The sequence below is a fragment of the Musca domestica genome, unplaced genomic scaffold (genome assembly GCF_030504385.1).
Source record: "Musca domestica strain aabys unplaced genomic scaffold, Musca_domestica.polishedcontigs.V.1.1 57, whole genome shotgun sequence".
NCBI classification, from domain to species: Eukaryota; Metazoa; Arthropoda; class Insecta; order Diptera; family Muscidae; genus Musca; species Musca domestica.
In genome coordinates, this window is record NW_026712358.1 from 3,381,692 (window position 1) to 3,396,530 (window position 14,839).

The window sequence follows — 14,839 nt, forward strand, 5'->3', positions numbered from 1 at the left end:
CTGCCGAAATTGGGTTTCTCTGTCTCCGATGAGATAACATTCGTTGTTCAGCAGTTTGTAAACAAACAAAATGATCGTGTTTACTTGCCATAGAGGTCAGCTGACAATGTGCACCTTCGGTTGGCCACCAGAACCCAAGCTCCGGCCATGGCGATGGTGTGGGCCGCCATAGCAGCCGATGGTCGCTCTCCGCTCGTATTAATCGACAGTGGTATCAGAATAAATGCCGAATATTATCGCGAAAATATTCTGGAGGGTGTGTAAAGCTTTGGGCACGACCTTGGACATTTCAACAGGACCACCCAAGAATGGTTACAAAATAAGGTTCCTCGCTTCATTTCCAGCGCACAATAGCCACCAAAACCTCCAAATACCAATCCTTTGGACTATTGTGTCTGGAGTATTTTAGAAAGAAAGGTTGGCAATCGCTTCGCCGGGAATGGACCAAAATACCGCAGAGCAACATTCGGGCAGCGTGTGATGGTTTCATTGGCCGTTTGAAGGCCATCATTCGTGCCAAAGGTGACCAATTCGAACAAATCTAAACTTATTCTAAAATTTGATGCTATTTCGACATTCTTTGCTTTCTTTATCTTTCCCTTTATCTCACCCTGTATTGGCCCCCGTTTTGGTATGGCCCCCGTTTTGGTATGGCCCCCATATAACGGCTCCAGCCATTGTATGGCTTTTTGAAAACTATAACTGCATTCTCCTACCGATCTTACTGCAGTTTGTAGTTCAAAGTGGAACACATTTGAATCCAAATGCTTTTGTTAATTTTTTTTCTTTTGCGGAAAATGAAAAATTTTGACGAATACAATCGGAGCTCCAGTTTTATAAAACCGGTCTCTTATAAAAAATCTATGGAAATAGTTTGTAAAGAGTGACGGGACAGTATGAACCCAACATTTCCCGTTAATCGATGTAGCATGTTAAATAAATATTTAGAGGAGTTCTATTGGCCTATGTACCTGGTATGGATTGTGAGTTTTGTTATTCCCCCATGGATACACCCCCTTGATGGCTTCTCCATATTTATGTGGCATAAAATGTTGATATGGTAACATGGTTTGTTTATTCCAATTTGATTTTAGTACTAAAACATATTTCATACATTTTGTGGAATCCATTGAAAACGGTTGACTTCGTTGGTAACATTCGATCCCCTCTTTACAAATTCACCCATGGACAGTGCTAAGGATAAAAAATCGCAGAAAAATATTAAAAATGCGACCACGAAAGCTCATCGCTCCAGGCGCACACAAAATAATGCCAAGAATTGTGGCAGTTGTCCCGACCGTCAAATGAACATTAAGCAAGCTGTTTATGCGCCCGATTCGGAATCCACTGAAGTGGAATCATCGACCGACGAAGAAGAACGTTGGAAGGATGTGGCCCGTTCATCGGAAGTACCAGCCGATTATTATAACATTCAGAAATTGGTGAAGTACATAAAGGCTGGCAATCAAACGGCCACCATTGTGTCTTTGTGCTGCCTTCAGGACTATGACTTGACAACGCAAATTAATCAATTTGCCATTCAGGACATTGGCGGTTTGGATGTATTGGTGAATATATTGGAATGTAATGATGACAAGTGCCGTCTGGGTGCCCTGACTGTATTGGCTGATATTTCATTGAATATTGATATTCGAAAGACCATTGTGGACTTGGATGGCATTCCGCTGATTATAGATATCTTGAATTCATCGTTGAATAACTTAAAAACAGTGGCTGCGGAAACCCTGGCTAATGTAGCAAAGGTGCGTTTGGCGAGGAAATATGTTCGTGTTTGTGGTGGCATTCCAAAGCTGGTGGATTTATTGGATATCAAACTGCAGTAAGTTTAACGATATACATATTCTCACATTTTTTCTTTAAATTGTACTCGACCATCTGCTACTTATGTTCTACTTTTTTTAGTATTTTACAGACACCACGCGAAGATCTTAACTTTGAAGAACTTGAACTCTTAAATATGGCCAGGGCCGGAGCCAGAGCCCTGTGGTCTTTGTCTGATTCACGACACAACAAGGAGATAATGCGCAAAAGTGGAATTGTCCCTTTAATGGCTCGTCTACTGAAATCCTGTCACATCGATGTGGTCATACCCATTATGGGAACAATTCAAAAATGTGCATCTCAGGTAGATATGGTGTCATTGCCAAAACATTTATTTGAAATGAAAATCATTCGCTGTTATTTCTTAGCCCAAATTTCAATTGGCAATAAGAACGGAAAACATGGTAGCGGATATTGTCAATCATTTAAACTCGGCCAGTTTGGATTTGAAAATGGAAGGCAGCACTGCCATCTATAAGTGTGCTTTCGACCAGGCAACTAGAGATTTGGTAAAAGAAGCTGGTGGTTTGGAACCCTTGGTGGCCATAGTTAAAGATAAAACCATTAGGGAGAACAAACCGCTGTTGATTGGTGCCACAGGTGCTATTTGGATGTGTGCCGTATCCGATGCAAATGTCATGAAATTCGATCAGTTACGTACGGTCAACCATTTGGTGACATTGCTCAATGATGAATCCGATGAGGTGCTGACAAATGTTGTTGGCGCCATAGCCGAATGTGTACGATTTCAACATAATCGTGATGTCCTACGGAATGCCAATGGCTTGCCATCACTGGTGTCACTTCTGAATTCCTCGCATGCTCCATTGCTGGAAAATTTAGCCAAAGCCTTGAAAGAATGCGCCGAAGATGCCGAGAGCATGCGTATATTGGAGGACTTGGATGCAGTGCGTCTTATTTGGTCACTGCTGAAAAATACCAATCCTAGGGTGCAAGCCTATGCGGCATATGCCATATGTCCATGTGTGGAGAATGCTCGAGAGTCGGGGGAATTGGTACGAAGTTTGGTGGGAGCTATGGAACTGGTTGTGGGTCTTTTGAGATCGAAGGATATTTTAGTATTGTCGGCCGTGTGTGCTGCCATTGCCACCATTGCCAAGGATAGTACCAACTTGGCCATATTAACTGATTTGAAAGTGATTTATAAATTGGCGGAATTGGGTAGGTCGTTTTTAGTACCAACATAACAGGTGGCGCAAAAGTAATTCTCCTATCAGAATATGCTATAAATTTTACGATTGGCCCCTAATGTCTTAATTACAGCCAAAAAACATCGGAATGTCTTTCTATGTTTTTTGGCTTTAGTTAAGGCCAATAGTTAAATTTATAGGATTTTCTGAAAGGAGGATGAAAGGATCAGGATTTATTGTTAAAATTTTTTTGTTATCTATCAATGTAATAATTGAGCAATATAATTTCCATATCTTCCATATCTAGTCAATACCACCGAGGATCTATTGAGGAAAAATCTGGCTGCTGCCATTGCAAGCTGCGCAACATATGGCAATAATACCCAAGAGTTGGGACGTCTTCGTACAGTTACACCAATTGTTTCCTATATGACAAGCGATGACCCCGAGGTACATCGCACTACGGCAATGGCGTTGGAAAAATTATCCATGGATCCACAAAACTGCATTACCATGCATCAGGTAAATAAAATCAAAATACTTAGAAGTAAAAATCAGCTAAGTTCGGCCGGGCCGAACTTTTAAAACATTCCACCATTTGGATGGAACTTTAAAAACCGTTATTTGGGGTTATACGGATCATCATAAGCTGTAGTACCGATTCTGAACTTCAAATACGAAATTTGAAACAATTCCGGTGAATAATGTCTCTAATACCATGAAAATACCGAATATTGGGGGGTGCCGTTATATGAAGACATGGGCCTCCATATGCCATTTTTTGTCATAGCTTGTAGCACCTCTAAAATCTTGAAATACGAAATTTGAAACAATTTCCCTAAACAATGTCGCTAAAATCATCAAAATACCGAATATCTAGAGGTATCGTTATATAGGGGCTATACGAAAACTTGGGCCTGCATACACAAATTTTTGTCTTTCTACCCATTGCGAACTTCAAATACGAAATTTGAAGTAATTTCGGTCTATAATGCCTCTAGAATCATTAAAATACCGGATATTGGGAAAACGTGACCCACGGACGGACATTGGTAAATCGACTTAGAATTTCACACTGATCCAGAATATACAGGGTGAGATGAAAAAACTGCAATCATCTTCAGACTGCTGTCATTCCTAAGCCACTCGTCCGACAGCTGTTAAAATTATTCCAGTGACAGCTCATTATATTGTTTACAAGCGTACAAAAGCATTTTGGTGAGCATTTTCCAGGAAAAAAGTTATTCGTGATGGAATTCAAGCGTGATAGTGTGATTTCTTTATATTTGGCTGGAAAACCACAAGTGGCTATCGTTAGAGCACTTCAGCATTTAAATGTGAATAAATCGTTTGTGTCTCGTACTATTGCTCGTTACCATGATATTGGTAGCGTAGCCCGAGGTCAAAGAAGTGGACGGATGAAAACAGTAACATCAGCAGAAATCGTTCGAAAAGTAAAGAAGCGACTTGATCGAAACCCGCGTCGCAGTGGCTGAAAAATGGCTCGTGAGCTAAACATATTGCAATACTTTATTCGGCAAATATTGAAAAATGAGCTCGGGGTAAAGCCATTGAAATTCCAAAAAGTGCAAGAAGTTACACCGCAAAAGAAAGAAAATAGACTCAAAAGAGCTAAAGAGTTGCTTCGCTTGGCCGAAAGTGGTGAACTTCCGAATGAAAACTTCCGATGAGAAAACATTCGTTGTCCAGCAGTTTGTAAACAAACAAAATGATCGTGTTTACTTGCCAAAGAGGTCGGCTGAAAATGTGCACCTTCGCTTGGCCTCCAGAACTCAAGCGCCGGGCATGGTGATCGTGTGGGCTGCCATAATAGCAGATGGTCGATGTCCGCTCTCATTAATCGACCGTGGCATCAGAATAAATGTCGAATATTATCGCGAAAATATTCTGGAGGTTGTATTAAAGCCTTGCGTACCCAAACATTTTGGTCGCAGACCTTGGACATTCCAACATGACTCTGCACACGCTACCCAAGAATGTTAACAAAATGAGGTTCCTCGCTTCATTTCCAGCGCACAATGGCCACCCAAAATCTCCGGATACCAATTCTTTGGACTATTGTGTCTGGAGTATTTTGGAAAGCAAGGTTGCCACTAAAAAATACCAAAGTGTCGATCACCTTAAGCAAGCGAAAAAGACTGCATCGCACTCAGCACGCGCCACCCAATAATAGTTACAAAATAAGGGTTCCTCGCTTCATTTCCAGCGCACAATGGCCACCAAAATCTCCGGATATTAATTCGTTGGACTACTGTGTCTGGGGTATTTTGGAAAGGAAGGTTGGCATTAAAAACTACCCAAGTGTCGATTGCTTCAAGCAAGTGCTTCGCCGGGAATGGGCCAAAATACCGCAGAGCAACATCAGGGCAGCGTGTGACGGTTCCATTGGCCGTTTTAGGGCCACAACTAATTCGAACAAATCTGAATTTATTCTAAAATTGATGCTATTTCCGATTTTTTTGCTTTCATTCAATAAAATCTATAAAAAATGTAAAAATGATGGCGTTTGACTTTGTTGCAGTTTTTTTATCTCACCATGTATATACTGTATTGGGTCTAACGCTTCCGGGTTTCGAGGAGTTACAAATAAAATGACAAAGTTAATATAGAATTTTGGAGGATATAAAAACATGAATTATTTTTAATTTGACAATAATTCAATTATCGTTTCAGAGTGGTGTGGTACCCTTTCTACTGGAATGTGTGGGTTCCACCAACAAGGAACTGCAATTGGCAGCTGCTGGCTGTTTGCGCAACATACGAGAATTGGCATTAAGAGCCGAGGAATATTTACTTAAAATCGATGATGATTAAATTCCAAACCAGAAGAAACTACTCATCCATATAGTAAAACACACACACTCACACTCATGTAGTTGTTGGTCTGTATATCTTTGCACTATTTTTTTTTTAAATTTTCTTTTGGTACAATATATAAATAAATACACTTACAAAAAATATAAATTTGTCCTAAGCTATTTACACAGTCAGTTTTCATTGGTGACAATTACACAGTTGATAGCTAATTCAGTAGCTGGCATTACTTCCCCGGGTCGAGATGCTCATACGGCGTTCGACACGATTTGTGTGGGGTAGAAGACAACCTGGTGGTGGATAGCGCCAGCGACGAGGTCTCGACAATAAAGTGCCATCGGTTGAGGCCCGGCTACGGAATGGTGTCTCCAGTTCACTGTGCGAACTATTCAAGCTACTCGATCTCATGTCATCATTCGATTCGGAATGGTCATTTTCCTCCAGGCAGGCACTGCCGATAACCAAAAAGGAACGTCTTGTTTCATTGGCCAGCGAAGCGGTCTCATAAAATGAACAACCGGAATCGGGACTAATGGCCTCGTTTTGAACATCACTTGTGGAACGTTTGAGTTTGGGATTTTTGCTGGATACACGCCAAAACCGGAATACATCTCGAAATACATCTTGCACCTAAATGGGAGATAAAGCATGAAGTGGTTGGAAATTCTGGCTTCTTTTTTGGCCACATACCTGATCGACACTTTCCCTAACCGAGATCTCATGGAAGCAGGCACAGGATAATTCACGAAATCTTCTTTGACCCTCTTCTACACTGACCATGCGGTCGCCAGTTTGGTCGTTTTTATTGCCCACCAATATCACCGGAACATCCGACATATAGTCCTTGTTGTTTGAGCCCAATTTACGCCGCTTCTTGTTGTAGTTGATGAGAAACTTCAGCCGATTGCATTCATCGAAACTGCACTTGTCGGTGACGGAGTACATCAAAATGAAGGCATCAGCCCAGCGTATGTTCGATTCCAAGTTACTGCAATCGTTTTCCTGGAATGATAGAAGCAACAAAAATGATGTCAATGAAAATGTCTTTAAATATTCCAAAATCGCATTGCTTACATTTTGTTGTCCTGTTGCATCCAGGATATCGAATTGAACATAATCATTATCTAAGGTCGTGTTGAATGTGTAAACTTTCTCCAAATTCGGATCGTATTCTCCAATATAACGGCGGGTTATGAAACGTACAACCATGGCGGTTTTGCCCACTCCACTTTGACCCAAAACCATGACCTTCAGCGATTTCTGTTTGGTATGAATACCAAGTTTAGCCAACGACGATTTCGGCGATGTTGTATTCATTGGACAGGATGGACTGTAAGTGAACAGCAATGGGAGCAGAACGAAACAGAAACAGAAAATGCGTTAATACTTTCAAAGAGCCTTAGCTGTTCTGAGACATTTGTGCAATGTTGCTGTGCTCTGGTAGACCTTCAACAATTCACAGGAATCAAAATTAAAATTTACTTTGTCAGAATGCATGGGTTGGTATTTATTTACACACACATTGCTATAACCTACATATATATGTACATATTTGTTTGGGTTTGTTGTTGCCGACTTAGACTGGCGGTCTGTGTATACAACATCGACATTCATAAGTGTCCTCCGAGTGGAAACAATAAAACATCGTAAATGTTGAACGGGTAAACGATACAAAAAAAAAAAAAAAACGGAACGAAATGTAGGATTCCTTCTTGTGTTTATTTATTGTATTTGTTGTCCGTATGCCGAAGCGTTAAAAGGACATGTTGCTCGAATTATTTTGTGTGACGACCCCGCGCCCCTTCAATGTGGACTTCTTCCCAGAAGGATAATGTCACAAAAACATGCCATTGAAATTCAATTTAAAGAATCGCTTTGGTTTTCTTTTAGGCATGTGGAAGCAAAAAAGGAATGAAAGCATTTTGTCACAGGCTAAAGTTCAAAGATGTTTAACAGCACTAAATATATATAAATAATTTTGAAACTACGCAATACATATTACGCACTTTTTTGAGGAAAATTTTAGGATTTTCTTAAAATAACAAGATGTTAGCATTATATCTATATAGGTTTCTTACAATTTACTTCATAAATTGCGTAACTTGATCATTAGTAATATAAATAGGATTGTGTTGTTCGAGAAGCTTTAGCCCGTCTGCCGGCCGATCTAAGCTGAGAAATGAGTTTAATGCAAATCTATGAAAATATTCTGTTTGACCTACAGTATAGATAATTTTCTGGCGAAATTGTCTGTAATAGAGAAATATGAAAAATCGCACGTCTTCTTTTAAATGTTTTTAATGTGGGGTTTGGCAACTCTCTAAAGAAAATCTGTACAATTGCAGCTGAAGTATACAAATTTTACAGCGAATGTGATACCCTTTGTTTTTGGGTATAAAACTTACAAATTGATTTTTCGGAACAATTTTTTGAGTTGATTTTTTAGGAAGAATACATAATTGTTGTGGATTGGTACTTCTATATGTTCTGCAATTTGTAATAGTTAATTTTTTTGTAATAAAATGTACTTTTTTGATACACGACTATTTTTAAGTAAATCTATAAATCTAAGTAAGAAAAGCTCGCTATTTAAACGTGGAACCTCTCTGGTCAATTTTACATTTAAGTATTGTCATCAATCTAAAATCTACTTAAATAGCAAATTTAAAAATTTTCATGGGTAATTTTGACTAGGATTATCAAAATACTGAGTATCGGCAGGTACCGTTATATGTGCGCTATAGGGAAACGTGGACCAAAATATTCAATGTTCTATCACCGGAGCTAGAGCCCATTATGAACTAAAATACCAATTTTTAGACAAATCCGTGACAAAATGTGGCAAAAATCATCAAAATGCCGAATATCGGGAGGTACCATTATATGGAGGCTATACGAAAATGTACATACAATTTTTCGTCACCGGAGCTAGAACCCATTATAACCTACAAATACCAATTTTTAAACAAATCCTTGAAATAATCATCAAAATATCGCATATCGGGAGGGGCTTTACGAAAACGTGGACCCATACATACAATGTTTCGCTGGAACCCATTATAACCTACAAATACCAATTTTTAGACAAATCGGTGGAAAAATGTGGCGAAAATCATCAAAATATCGAATATATGAGGGCAATGCCAAAACCAATCAACCTAGACACAATACAAATTGCTCTGCCAAATTTTGAAGCTCTACGTCAAATAATGAGGGCTGTAACGTGATTTCAACAGACAGACGGAAATCGTTAAATCGATATAGAATTTGATGCTGATCATGAATATATATACTTTATGGAATCTACGACGATTATTTAGGGTCGTTACAAATGACAAAGTTAATATACCCTTCTTTTCAAGGTGGAGGGTATAAAAATAAGAACAATTTTATAAAAAAAAAATTAGAAAGATGTTGTGTTTTTTTGGCAAAATTTATACAGTTATATTGTTGATATAAAATGAAAATACAGAATTAATATCTTTGGTGATTTATAGAGAATTTAAGATGGAGTGTGACTTTAACCCTAAAATAAGTTTATTATTATAATCGATTTCCGGCATTTCCTTTTGGAGTACTCTGAGACCTATAGCAAAATTTATGAATATTCATATCTTATACGATCTCAAGTAGGGAACTTTTTGAAAGGCCCCTTTAATGCCTCGACTGGTGGTGAATTTGTTTCACAAAAATATCCCTCGGATTTTTGCCGATAATATTGCCGAAGACACCATACACCTAAAATGTATAGATTCCCAGGAATCTTAACTCGATTTTTTTGAAATAATGTTGAAATTGTAAATAAATTTCGTAATGGGTACTACAGTCTATGACAAAAACTTACTTATGAAGATCCACATCTTCGTATAGACGGTATATAGAACGGGTTTCATTTAAGCGGCATTTTTCTGAATTTTTGAAATTTTTCAATTTTTTTCCAAACGGTGCGGCCCGGTCGAAATTAACTGATTTTTAATTTTTTTTCTATTCGGATATAAGAAATCTGTGTAATTCGATTTTTCTGGCCTTGTTTAAAGAATGGAACAATTAATAAATAAACACTGCCATAGATATTTTTAACCCAATTAAATCAAATTCTCTTGAATTAAAAATCCAGCTTAATATTATTCAAAGGGAGCTTGTTCCCCACTTATAACCATGTGCGTATTCTATTTATTTATTCAAGATGTCTTTTCTATATACAAATCGGATCTGTTTCAATTTAAATTGGGCTACATAGCGTTTTAATTTTTTACAATATAATAAATATAAAAAAATCCTCACACCTCAAAGATTTGTTTATTTATAACACGTTTTTATAAAAGGGTATGCATATAAAAATTTTGACGAGATATTTTTATTATTTTATCCTTCAGATATCCTTCCTACATCAATGATAACATTCCAAAGTATTTTTAAATTTCTATTTTCCCATAAAAATTCTCTAAAAATCTCATTAGTTTTCCGTCTGATTTTTTCGGTTACCAAACAACGAGAAATAATCCTATACTGGAAACCTTTATTCACTTGGAAGTTATTTAATAAGTATTTCCCTGTTCTTGCCATATGTATGGCAATAATGTTCATGATTTGAAAATCACAAGCTTTGAAGTGTTGTTTTTTTATATCGAACCCTTTCTTGTCCTTCCTTAAATTGTATGTTTCTACACACAATTTTGTCTTTTGTATTGTTTTTTTTTAACACGCATAACAAATTACAAGGACCTTTTCCTCAATTTTATGGGAAGGGGAGACATAATTTTGCGTTCATTGATCCCCCAAAAAACACTGAAACCAAAAATGTCTACGTTAACGTGTTTGTGTTGACTATGTGTACATACGTACATACAGATATGTATGTATGGATGTATGTAGCTTGGTACATATTTACTTTGGAATGTCAGGCAACTATCCTCAATCAAGAGGCACATAGGCGTGAGCATACTCATGTATGGGAAGTAGACAGGACACGTAATTTAGGATGTGTTATCATTTTTGTATCGCATTTCCATTTTTACTATTTTGATCTTTTGTAGGAGAAAATACAATAGGAAGGATAGAACTTAAAGGTGTCTATGAATTTTTAAAGTTTTGCGTCTTAATTGATGAAACACGACCGCTAATTTTATGAGAGATTGCTTTAGCTTCGGAATGACCGAGTAACATAATTACAATGATATAAGTTTAGGAATAACTTAAGAATGAAACATCTGACAAAAGATGCATTATTTCAAATTCGCAATACACAAGATCTACATTTTTAAAGTTACACTGTGTGACACACAAAATAATTACAAGAAAACAACAGTAGATTATTAAAGTAGAGCTAAAAATTTGAGACGTCTATCAGTGTTTTGGAAGTGTATACTTTGAGGTAATCAAAAAAGGGCAGGAAAATTCGAAAATAGTCAATTAGAGATTATTTGGGATCCATGTATTTTAGGTGTATAATATCTTCACAAAAATACTGACAGAATTTGAGCAAAATATTATTTTATGCGATGACATCAAAGGCAAAAATATTCTACATAAAATTTCAGTATATGTCGCTCAAAACACGGTATCAACTTTTTTTGTAGAAAAAAGGTTCCAAATGAAATTTCATTATAAGTCTTTGAAAAAAGAAATCTGTAACCGAAATACAGGTTGAGATGAAAGAACTGCAGCCAACTTCAGACTGCTGTCATTTCTAAGCCACCCGTCCGACAGCTGTTAAAATTATTCCAGTGGCAGCTCATTATATTGTTTACAAGCGTACAAAAGTTATTCGTGATGGAATTCAAGCGTGATAGTGTGATTTCCTTATATTTGGCTGGAAATCCACAAGTGGCTACCGTTAGATCACTCCAGCATTTAAATGTGAATAAATCGTTTGTGTCTCGTTATCGCCATCGCTCGTTACCGTGATACTAGTAGCGTAGCCCGATGTCAAGGAAGTGGACGGAAGAAAATAGTAACATCAGCAGAAATGGTTCGAAAAGTAAAGAAACGACTTGATCAAAACCCGCGTCACAGTGGCCGAAAAATGGCTCGTGAGCTGAACATATTGCAATATTCCATTCTGCAAATATTGAAAAATGAACTCGGGGTAAAGCCATTGAAATTCCAAAAAGTGCAAGAACTTACACCACAAAAGAAAGAAAATAGACTCAAAAGAGTTAAAGAGTTGCTTCGCTTGGCCGAAAGTGGTGTCGAACTAACTGCCGAATTTGGGTTTCTCCGATGAGAGAACATTCGTTGTCCAGTAGTTTGTAAACAAACAAAATGATCGGGTCGCCTGAAATGTGCACCTTCGGTTGGCCACCAGAACTCAAGGGCCGGCCATGGTGAGTAGTGATGGTGTGGGTCGCCATAACAGCCGATGTTCGCTGTCCGCTCTATTAATCGACCGTGACATCAGAATAAATTCCGAATATTATCGCGAAAATATTCTGGAGGGTGTATTAAAGCCATTTGCACGTAAATATTTTGGTCGCAGCCATTCCAACAGGACTCAGACCGCGCCACCCAAGAATGGTTACAAAATGAGATTCCTCCCTTCATTTCCAATGCACAATGGCCACCAAAATCTCCGGATACCAATCCGTTGGACTATTGTGTCTGGAGTATTTAGGAAAGCAAGTTTGACACTAAAAAATACCAAAGTGTCGATAAACTCAAGCAAGCGCTTCACTGGGTGTGGGCCAAAATACCGCAGAGCAGCATTCTAGCAGCGTGTGACGGTTTCATTGGCCGTTTGAAGGCCATAATTCGTGCTAAGGGCGAGCAATTCGAACAAATTTAAACGTATTTTAAAATTTGATGCTATTTCCGACATATTTTGCTTTCATTCAATAAAATTTAGAAAAATAGTAAAAAATTTTGCGTTTGACTTTGTTGCAGTTTTGTTATCTCACCCTGTATATTGGTTCACATAACACCCATGCTGCCCCATTTTAAAATGGAATTCGTCGAGGGTTTTTTAAATACGACCTGACCTCAATATTACACTACAATATGAGGATACAACCTAAATAAATACTGGAAATCAGAAAATTATATTTTCCCCTGAGGCTAAGCATATTGTTGGAGGATGGATTTAACCTCTAAATATATGATGAAACATGATTTATCATACCGGCTGTATTATAAATTATTCGGGTGTTTATGACAATAAAATATTAGATCCAAAAAATGAAATCCTGATATGGGAACCACTTTGTCATCACTTTCGTGGCAAATTAAAGCCATCCGACCAATTAGGTTTTTTAACGATTACTTTAACATAAAATATGAGCATTACACTGTAGGCATGTGCAATAAAAATTGATCCCTCTTTATTCCTTTTAAATCACAAATATTTCGATTTTATTTACTTTGTGTTGAATCCTTAGATATTAAAAATATGATGATTTCTTATTTACATATGCCAATGTGTAAATATCAATCATCACATTGCACACACATACACACACACTTTCACCCACACTAACAATCAAAATATAACAATTGGAAACTTTTCTATGCGACACCTGTTTGGGTACTACACCATTCATTGTTTACACAGCAATAATTGATTTTTAATACAATAACTATTTATGTTGTTCTTGTATTTATTACTATTGTTGTTATTATTTGTACAACATCAATTCATCACACATTCATCGATGTGTAAATCAGGTCATCGTCACTTTTTTGTTGTTTTCTCTTACCTTTGGCGAGTTGCCATTGGTACAGCCCGGAGTGATTGTGGTATTCTTTACAAGATAAACAACAAATTATAAAATTAAATACTCAAATCTGTTAAATGGAAACGCCGGACAGTATTACAAAGACCCGGTCACAACCCTCTCGCCATGGAAACCGAAGGCCTGCTTGATTGTATCAACCACAAACTATGAATATTGTTATCGTCGTCCTCGTGCAAGTGGATGACAAAACAAAAACGATTGAAATAATCGAAAAAGGTAAACAAACGACTAACCAACCCAAAGGTCATGGGAAATGGGACACTTGTTGCCGCCACTCCTGGTTAGCCATAGGCGAACACGAAGGTAACCTGGCGATAGAGCGAACGATGGAATGAACGAACGGTAATGATGACAACATCAGCACTTCTTCTAGTGCCACCGCACTAAATCCATTTATTACCAATGGACATTGGACGTTGTGAGGGCTAACATATGCATATAAACTGCTGGTCGAAACCTGGCATAAATGGATATTTACAGTGGGAGTGAAAAGTTATGTTACATTTATTAACTTTTTATGTTTTTACATTTTTTATAAATACATTTTGAGAATACTCTAAAAGTTAAAAAACTTTACAATTTCCTGCCTATAAAAGTATATCCATTTCGCAAAATATTCCATGCTAATGTCTGTGTCAGTAATTTTGCCCTCCACGGTAAGATCATTATTTACAAATTACTGACATGAATACTAATATATTTAATCAAGTACTTCTATGAATGTATATGAGCTCCGGAACATCGATACAAATTGATGAATCCTATTCTTAACAACAACAACAAGACCAACAACTACGACAACAGCAATGTTATTCTGTCAGTCTGTCTACCCAGCCGCGATACATCAGTGTTGCAAACAAAGAAATACAATCACATATCACTATGACCTCCGCCTGTCAATCATGACTTTCAACCTGTTGTGGAAAAAAGGATGAATAAAATTATTTTGTTTTCCATGGGATCGAGTGCGCACACCCAACCGCACACTTAAACGTCGTACATGGAAAACAAGTAGGCAATGTCCTATGCCCATACAGATGTATGGGTGTGTGTGTGTACTAAGATGACTATGATGAAGATGTATTCATTCATCAATTGCTACCAAACGAAACAGCAGATGCGAACATTTATTTTTTCTCCCCAGTTTAGGTTCTACCGAAACACAATTAAGTCGAAACCTCCAGGGTGGACGGATGTTAACTCTCTTTACAAGACACATACAGCCGGCGAGGTGTTTATCTGGAAGTCATCAATAGGATATTAAATGGTCGACTTGTTACT

The 14,839-nt window shown here is 37.6% G+C and overlaps 2 protein-coding genes across 7 annotated transcripts in view; one reads left to right on the plus strand and one right to left on the minus strand.

Annotated features, from left to right (window-relative positions):
- Nucleotides 1-1,131: 1,131 nt before the first annotated feature.
- LOC101889172 (armadillo repeat-containing protein gudu) lies at nucleotides 1,132-5,938 on the plus strand. The gene is made up of 5 exons (XM_005180168.4): nucleotides 1,132-1,840; nucleotides 1,924-2,146; nucleotides 2,211-3,024; nucleotides 3,301-3,515; nucleotides 5,688-5,938. The coding sequence occupies exons 1-5, from the start codon at nucleotides 1,185-1,187 to the stop codon at nucleotides 5,826-5,828; spliced, it is 2,049 nt and encodes a 682-aa protein (XP_005180225.2). The 5' UTR covers nucleotides 1,132-1,184; the 3' UTR covers nucleotides 5,829-5,938.
- LOC131805522 (ras-related and estrogen-regulated growth inhibitor-like) overlaps nucleotides 5,897-14,839 on the minus strand; it is a 29,622-nt gene continuing 20,679 nt past the window's right edge. For 5 of the 6 annotated variants that reach the window (XM_059128746.1, XM_059128750.1, XM_059128749.1 and 2 more), the window contains 3 exons: nucleotides 6,903-7,158; nucleotides 6,519-6,830; nucleotides 5,897-6,458 (listed from right to left, as the gene is read on the minus strand). In XM_059128746.1, coding sequence (XP_058984729.1) covers nucleotides 6,042-6,458; nucleotides 6,519-6,830; nucleotides 6,903-7,158 — 985 coding nt within the window. In that variant the 3' untranslated portion in view covers nucleotides 5,897-6,041. Of the gene's footprint in view, nucleotides 6,459-6,518; nucleotides 6,831-6,902; nucleotides 7,159-13,519; nucleotides 13,677-14,839 lie in introns of those variants that run through there. The other variant, XM_059128747.1, reaches the window with a different exon arrangement.